The sequence below is a fragment of the Tachysurus vachellii genome, chromosome 24 (genome assembly GCF_030014155.1).
Source record: "Tachysurus vachellii isolate PV-2020 chromosome 24, HZAU_Pvac_v1, whole genome shotgun sequence".
NCBI lineage: Eukaryota > Metazoa > Chordata > Actinopteri > Siluriformes > Bagridae > Tachysurus > Tachysurus vachellii.
This window is the reverse complement of record NC_083483.1, coordinates 7572956-7580398: the sequence shown is the minus strand read 5'-3', so window position 1 is coordinate 7580398 and position 7443 is coordinate 7572956. Positions and strand designations below refer to the sequence as shown.

General features: G+C 37.4%; 2 protein-coding genes across 3 annotated transcripts in view; one reads left to right on the top strand and one right to left on the bottom strand.

The window, feature by feature from the left end:
- Positions 1-1400: 1400 nt before the first annotated feature.
- cryaa (crystallin, alpha A) lies at positions 1401-3937 on the top strand. The gene is made up of 3 exons (XM_060860343.1): positions 1401-1667; positions 2142-2264; positions 3462-3937. Exons 1-3 carry the CDS (start codon positions 1476-1478, stop codon positions 3666-3668), a joined length of 522 nt encoding a protein of 173 aa, XP_060716326.1. The 5' UTR covers positions 1401-1475; the 3' UTR covers positions 3669-3937.
- LOC132839394 (serine/threonine-protein kinase SIK1-like) overlaps positions 3937-7443 on the bottom strand; it is a 7104-nt gene continuing 3597 nt past the window's right edge. For both annotated transcript variants that reach the window (XM_060860340.1, XM_060860341.1), the window contains exons 8-12: positions 7366-7443; positions 6779-7130; positions 6219-6482; positions 5771-5954; positions 3937-5435 (exon numbers count right to left, since the gene is read on the bottom strand). The exon at positions 7366-7443 is cut by the window's right edge and continues 146 nt beyond it. In XM_060860340.1, coding sequence (XP_060716323.1) covers positions 5123-5435; positions 5771-5954; positions 6219-6482; positions 6779-7130; positions 7366-7443 — 1191 coding nt within the window. In that variant the 3' untranslated portion in view covers positions 3937-5122. The remainder of the gene's footprint in view (positions 5436-5770; positions 5955-6218; positions 6483-6778; positions 7131-7365) is intronic.

Here is a 7443-nt window from a genome sequence, read left to right as displayed (position 1 = left end):
GGATGGCATATTCTATAAGAGAGCACTATACAGTAAACACACTCATTTATACAGTAGTTTTAGTATAGTTGATGCTACCGCCATGCTGCTACCACAATGTCTTTGGGTTGTGTGAGGAAACCCATGGGAAAATATACACAGGCCATTATTGCAGATTTAACAATTTGCTTTAATTTATTATTTTTTTAGTGAATTAAATTACTATTTAAAATTTATCACATTAAATCCATTAATTGAAATCCTTACAGCAGGACGGGTTTTATGTTAACATGGTAATTTAGTTGGTGTCATTCATTTGAAAATTCTGCAATTCTTTACACAAATCTGTAAGAACTTGTATTAAGACCAGAGTGTCACTGTTTGCACCAGGTTAGAGTGCATTGGTTGTGGTTCATCCTCTCACTGTGCAACCCATTGAGAAAAACCCATGAGCAATCAAAAGCTGCTAAGCAAGAAGAAATTCTGTCCAGGGTTTAAAGGCCAGTAATATCCGGCCCCTGACGTGTTTGTTGCGACAACTGGGCTTTGTTAGCTGGAAAAAACCTCGCTGATGCATTTTGGTTAAGCCTTCACACGGGAGAGGCAAATGCCTGCAGGATTATCTAAATGCCACCATCAAATCTGGTATCAGGGCAAAAGTTTAGGACAGTACTGTCCTGACTGTAGCCAACCGAATCGGACACACAGAATGTTACAGTATAGTTGTGCCAGTCACAGCTAATAAGTAATAACATTTAATATTGTTGGACCTTATTTCACTAATAATGACACTCTGTTTCCTTTGCTTGGTGTAAGCATCATATATAAATTAAATTGAATGCAACTAAAAGATACATATCATGCATGAGGGATAAACCATTGTTATGTTAATAAGACAGCTTTTTACTTTGTATTTGGAGTTCTCATTGATGCATACATTTATCGTGAGTAACCTCTTTATCCTGGCCAAGTGTCTGTAGTGCCAGAGATTATTCCTGACACCAGTCCACCACAGGGCACCATAGACACTCACCCTTACACATACAGACAGCTCATGCAGCTGAGAACATGAATCTGTAACCAACACCAGGTTGTGGCTTGAGATGCTTTACCTGCCAAACCATGACCTATTCAAAATTTCCAAAGCCATTCAATTTCCATCTATCTTCTCTACTTTGTTTTGGCAGCTAGGGCCAGATTGCCATCAGTGCCATTCTGCTGACACTACCATTCCCACCATGATCTCATGTCATTCCAGATGGATCCAAATGTAAGCCCTCTTTTCTGGGTCTTTCTGTATATAAAGGCAGGTTGTGGCCACATTTGAGGGTAGTACACAACTTTTGACTCCTCTCTACTCTTGGATCCTTGCATAGCTTCCATTTAGCTTCCTTCACCACATTTATTCACCTAACACACACTCTTTCAAAGTGTGTCTAAAGCAAAGGCTCAGAAATTGGACCAAGACTGACCAAGCAACAGCAAGCTGAGAAGTTATGGATATTGCCATTCAGTACCCGTGGTTCAGACGTGCCCTGAACTACCCCCCTCGCCTCTTTGACCAGTTCTTTGGTGAAGGTCTATTTGATCATGACCTTTTCCCTTTTTCTTCCTCTACCATCAGCCCTTACTATCGCCACTCCCTCTTCCGCAGTTTTCTGGACTCCTCCAACTCTGGCATCTCTGAGGTAAGGGGTTGGATGACTATGGATTGAGACTGAGATTGAGAAGTTTCAGGGATCCATAACTCCAGTTCTGCAGGATTTCACTGCTCCCAACATGCCTGATCCAACTTGTGACAGGCTTTATAATTATCTCATGAGCTGTATCGGGTGTATCTGGAGCAGGAAAAAAAAATTTAAACTATCCTTACTTGTAAAGTAGTATAGGTTTGGTCAGGAAATTGTTAATTAGTAGAATCCCCTGAAGCTACTCTTGCTGCTTTTTGAGTTATGGTGTTTTGTAGAAGACCTTGACTTGAAGGGATGAATAAAATTGAGCCAAAACAATGTGTGATTAGCATAAAGCTATCATCTTATTATGAGGATGTAAAGCTGGCTTAAAATGTAAAGATGGTAGAATTTTAATTGATATTGTTAGAGATCTGCATGAAACCTACATTTGATTATTTTAATCCATGGCATCATTTCTTTCTTCCCCAGGTGAGGTCTGACAGGGACAGGTTCATGGTTTACCTAGATACAAAGCACTTCTCTCCTGAGGAACTCAACGTAAAGGTGGTAGATGACTATGTGGAGATTCATGGCAAGCATGCAGAGAGACAGGTGAGTGACTTCTGAGCTGTGCTTCAAGTGCCCATTCTAGTATACAGATCTCTAATTTGCCTTGTATTTACATAGCAAATATTTGTTTGTCATAATTATTACCCAGATGTCTTGCATCAGTTATCTGGCTTTTTGAGGAACGTTCATCTGGTGGTTTGTCCAGGTTTTTGGACATGGCATTGTAAGGGGAAGCAAAAGCACACTAATAGGTGGCATCACTTAATTTTTAAATATTAATGGCCAATAATCTAATTGGTTGTTTGGTGTAAAATGAACAGGCATTGTAGTGTCTTCATACTGGCTTCATTATTTTTAATGCTAAAGGGATTTGGTCAAATGACCTACAACAGTACAATTATCATTAGTTGGATATGTTTTATAAAGTTTACATGAATTACATAGTAATAAGTCTCTCAAGGAAGTGATTTAAAGGCATACATGGATTGGTAATTCCCCCTCATCCTCTCCATTCCATCATTTTACAACAAATTTGCATGTGTGATAAAACGACACGCAATAATTCTTTCTCTAAGCAGTATGCAATATGCAACTTCATAAGGGCAAATGTATCAAGTTATTAGCATGAAAAAATGTTATTGTGATGACTGTGTCCCTGTGCCCTTAGAATCACTTAACACACTGAGTTTTTGTGGAGTAGTTGGTACAGTATGGATGCCACAGTCAGATGTGTATTAATTACAACAAAGAAAATAAACACAACGAATAACATCCAGTTGCAGTCGTTCCTTAATAAAGGCTTTATAATAATTCAGTTGCAACGTGGATGCAGGTTTTATGCTGTGTGGGTTTCTAGAATTAGATACATTAGTTCAAATATGGCTTAGATTTTCTCCAGCATGTGAGAGGCTACAGAAGTCTGTTTTTATTCATACATCAATCCTTCTTAAAATTGTCTAAGCCTTATACCCTAATTTATGTAAATCTCTTATATCTCTCTTAAGTCTAGATATTGGATATTTTTAAAAAGACCAGGCATTCCTTATTTTAAACATCAACAGCAAATATGAAGTCCTTTGTTTACGTTTTTCATTATCATTATCTTTTAATGTTTTCTTTAACTATCTTATGAATGTTCCTAATTTCCAATGACATCCCTGAAATCCATCAATCATCTGGCATTAAAGTCCTCATGCTCATCCAACTCCCTTCTCCTGTCTTCTCCACCTTCTCCAACAGGACGACCATGGCTACATCTCACGAGAGTTCCACCGCCGCTACCGTCTTCCCTCCAACGTGGATCAGTCAGCCATCACCTGTTCACTTTCAGGTGATGGCCTGCTCAACATCTGTGGCCCAAAAACAAGTGGCTCAGAATATGGGCGTGGAGATCGCACCATTCCTGTCACCCAAGATGACAAAACCAATCCTGCCCCTTCCTCTTAGACAAGTGGTTGAGGGGATATGAGCATGGCTCAACAGGGGCTCAATTTAAATCTTTAGATTATTATTATTATCTAGTATAAAAGGGACAAACAGATTAAGAGGGATGGATGGCCACTGTTTGGGAAGTTCTTTCAAATCTGACCGCTCTAGAATGTAACCAGATTTAGGAAGCTGATTTACTTTTCTTTGAAGAAGTTCAAAAGTGCAAAAAAAATGTTTTTTTGGTTAAAAAAAAAGATTTCTGTTAAGTAGGGCTATGATTTGCAAGAGGTTCTATATACATCCAACCATCCAGCTAACTGTTCTTCCTTACCTGTGTCTCAACTTTTCTCTCCTTAGCTTGAATCACCTGACATTTGTCACTGCCCACCTCTCTTCTAACCTTGTTTTATTGAAACGCCCCTCACCTGAATCATGTACTAAAATATGAATACAATAAAGTTGTATTATTAACCAAAACAAAAATATGTTGCTTGGTCTTTTTCCAGTTTTCATCTGTCCAGTCTGGTGAGGCTTGGTGAGGTTTGAGACACACAAAATTGTTAAAAATGGTTATTTGAGTGTCTTTAGCTGACAGCTGAAGCAGTCTGGCCATGCTCCTCTGGGCTCAGCATTTTCTGAAATACTCAAATTAGCTCATCCTTAACAAACAGCCATCCCACGGTCAAGGCCACTGAGATCACATTTTTCACCCATTCTGATGTTTGATGTGACCACTACCTGAAGATCTTGGTCTGTATCTGCACGATATTATGCACTGTGCTGCTAGCACATGACCAGATGACTGGATAATTGCATGACTGAGGTGTATAGGTGTTCCTAATAAAGTGGTCTGTGAGTGTATTTTCAGCATTCTGCCTATTAAAACCAGAGGCCCTCTGAACACAAACACATCTAGAATTCATTTGAGGGGTAAGAAAGAAATTTGGAAACATTGCATTAAATTACAATGAATTAAGTAATATATCTTTGGTTTGGCAAAAAAAAAAACGTGACATGCAAAGGATGAATAAATACAGATACATACAAAAAATCAAAACACAGTGTGATCGCAATGTTATGATAAATGATCTATTATCATAACATTGCGATCACACTGTGTTATGATAAATTATCTATTATCATTTATCCACTCCAGTCGCAGTCAGATTATATTGGAGACATCAAGCAAAACAAGAATTACAGAAAGAATAATTATTGCTTAAGGGTGTTGGATAAGGTGCTTGGGAATAGAAATAGGATATTTTTTATATGTATTTCATATTGATTGTATACATTATATAAATTATAGTGCATAGAGGCCGAGTGTCCTTTGTTCTTGTAATTTCAGATGTTCTTTCCAAATGAGAGATTTGCCATTTCTATTGTAAATGGAACAAATCTTGTTGCTTATTGACAATTATTGTCAAAGATATAACCAGGTACAGTGAAACCTCCATTACTACTAACAAACATCAGCTTGAGCTTGGTTTTATCTGCAGCTGTCCCTCCAGAAGCAGTGTGGTGGAATCCAACATGTTTGAGGAAGAACAGCTAGAAGTGTGAGCTGGTGGACCTTGGCGAGGAAAAAACAGGCACTGAGGTGTGTGAAGGGGAGATAAAGTGCTGTGGTGGAATTTGTGGTAACTTGAAGTGGATAAAGAAGATAAGTGACGCACAGAGTGTAGTGCTGGGTGGATGGAGTGATTCTGGATAGCTGCAGTAGGAGGAGGATGAGGAGAAGGTTTTTGTAGAAGATGGGGATAGTGACAACGAATGTTAGATGTCCTGCAAGAAAGGAAGAAAACTTTAGCATTAAAAACTTTTAGAATGCAACCTAAACATTATATTTTCAAATCTTTGCATATCAAAACAAAATTTTCATAATATTTAATTTACTAGCTGGCATTTAACTCCATATATACAGTATATGAACATACTGTATGCTGTATAAACAGTGCATGTTTGAATACGATGGAAAGTTAGAAGATTTCAATTAAAGGCACAATGACAAATGTGTAAATGACAAATGTGTAAATGACACAATATTTGTTTCATAAAAATATAATTTTACGAACTCAAAAATATTTAGTTGACAAAATGGATCGTGTCATGACTCTTACCACTGACGGTGCTGAAGGCTTAATGTCTGGCCATGAAGATTCCCCCATGATTGTTTCGGAGGTTTATTAGTGAGTTCTAGGTTAAGCATTGGGGGCCATGTGTACTGCACAGGAACTTTGTTCAAACCAAACTGGCCTGTTGTGTGAACATTTTTGCTCAAATGCTCATAGAAAGCCCACTGACCTTTAAAATAAATTTATAAATGTAGAACAGATCAACAGAACAGAACTTACTTTGTCATAAGAAATACAATTAAAATTCTTTAATAAATTAAATATTTAATAATAAATAAATAAATAAATAAATAAATAAATAAATAAATAAAAATAATTTGCATGTGCTGTTATATTCTTTACATAGAACTATTGCAGAGCTGTTTTAGATTCCTGAATGTTTACAACTTCTTCAATCTCCATACTCTTGTACTTGAACCCACTTTGATCTTACCTTGTGGCATTGAGGTATCTGAGGCTCTTCTGCCCTCCTGGAAATTAGGAAATTGGAGACTTTTTTGGAACAACAGGACAGAAGAATGAGTGACAGGACTTCTTTCTAATTTCACTGAAAATGGATACTGTCCCTGATCTTGGTTCATAGAGCGTTGTGGGTGTAAAAGAGCACCGGGGGAAGTGATTGAGGTACTGGTGGCAGTGAAGGAAGAGGTGGGCGAGCTGTCTACAGTGACACTGTCTACTAGATCCAACACAATGTCTGCAGATATATTAACAGAAAGTAATATAGATTTTAACAAAAGTTGTAAAATTGTTATTACACATGAGGTATTATTACAAAAGATCTTTTGTTGTAATTAAAAAGAAAACAGTATGTATTGCGTATTAATGTTTATAGAAACATTTTTTTTACTTTTTTACTAGAATCATTCCTTTTAATATTATTGTGTATTTATCCTCTGTGGTGCTAAAGAATGTAAAAGCTATCACACACTGTTATAGGTGATTGAATAAAATCATTCATATTTAAGAATATGTTATTCCCAGTGTACTTACTTGGTGGGTGACACCAGCTTTTAAAGGAGGACACCTCAGACTCTGTGTGTCTATGTATCGTGCCCCTGTTTCCAGTTGTATAGTCAAGAGGTAACTGCTTCTCCTCTTCATCTACGTTTTTAACTTGTACTGCACTGCTTGATCCAGCATGCATTAAGCTGCTGGGAGAGGAAGAGTTTCTGTCCTCTAACATAAGTGGACTTGTATCTAATACATTTCCCAACACTGGGTGGTTGTAACAAAGCTTTTTGGACCAATCTGGAGCTTTTCTGATTTTCTCTTGTTCTTTCAGTCGCTCGAGCAAAAGCCAATAAATGCCAGAAAAGTGGTTGTAGCTGTCATTCTGTAAAGACTTGAAAAATAAATACAGATGTTAAGTGGCCAAAAATATTACAATGACTTACCAGCTTTTTGATGCTGAAGATTTAAGTAAGCACATTGTCATTTATTTTAAGACAGATAAAATGCATTTACTAAATAGCAACAATAAATCGATGCTATTTTAAGATGACTAAATTGAAGCTGTTTTGTTACACTGACATGTTATGTACGGGAAACACATACAAAATGACCCAAGCTCAGCTTACTTCAGTGGTCCTCTGCTTGTCAATGCCCAGTGTCTGCATGAGACTGAGTACTTGCTCATTGTATGTCTTTTCCTGGCA

Excerpts from the sequence above, each read along its gene's own strand:
- cryaa (XM_060860343.1), top strand. The coding sequence starts at position 1,476 with ATGGATATTGCCATTCAGTACCCGTGGTTCAGACGTGCCCTGAACTAC. Across the intron at positions 1,668-2,141 it reads CCAACTCTGGCATCTCTGAG|GTGAGGTCTGACAGGGACAG; the intron begins GTAAGGGGTTGG and ends TTTCTTCCCCAG. Across the intron at positions 2,265-3,461 it reads GCAAGCATGCAGAGAGACAG|GACGACCATGGCTACATCTC; the intron begins GTGAGTGACTTC and ends CTTCTCCAACAG.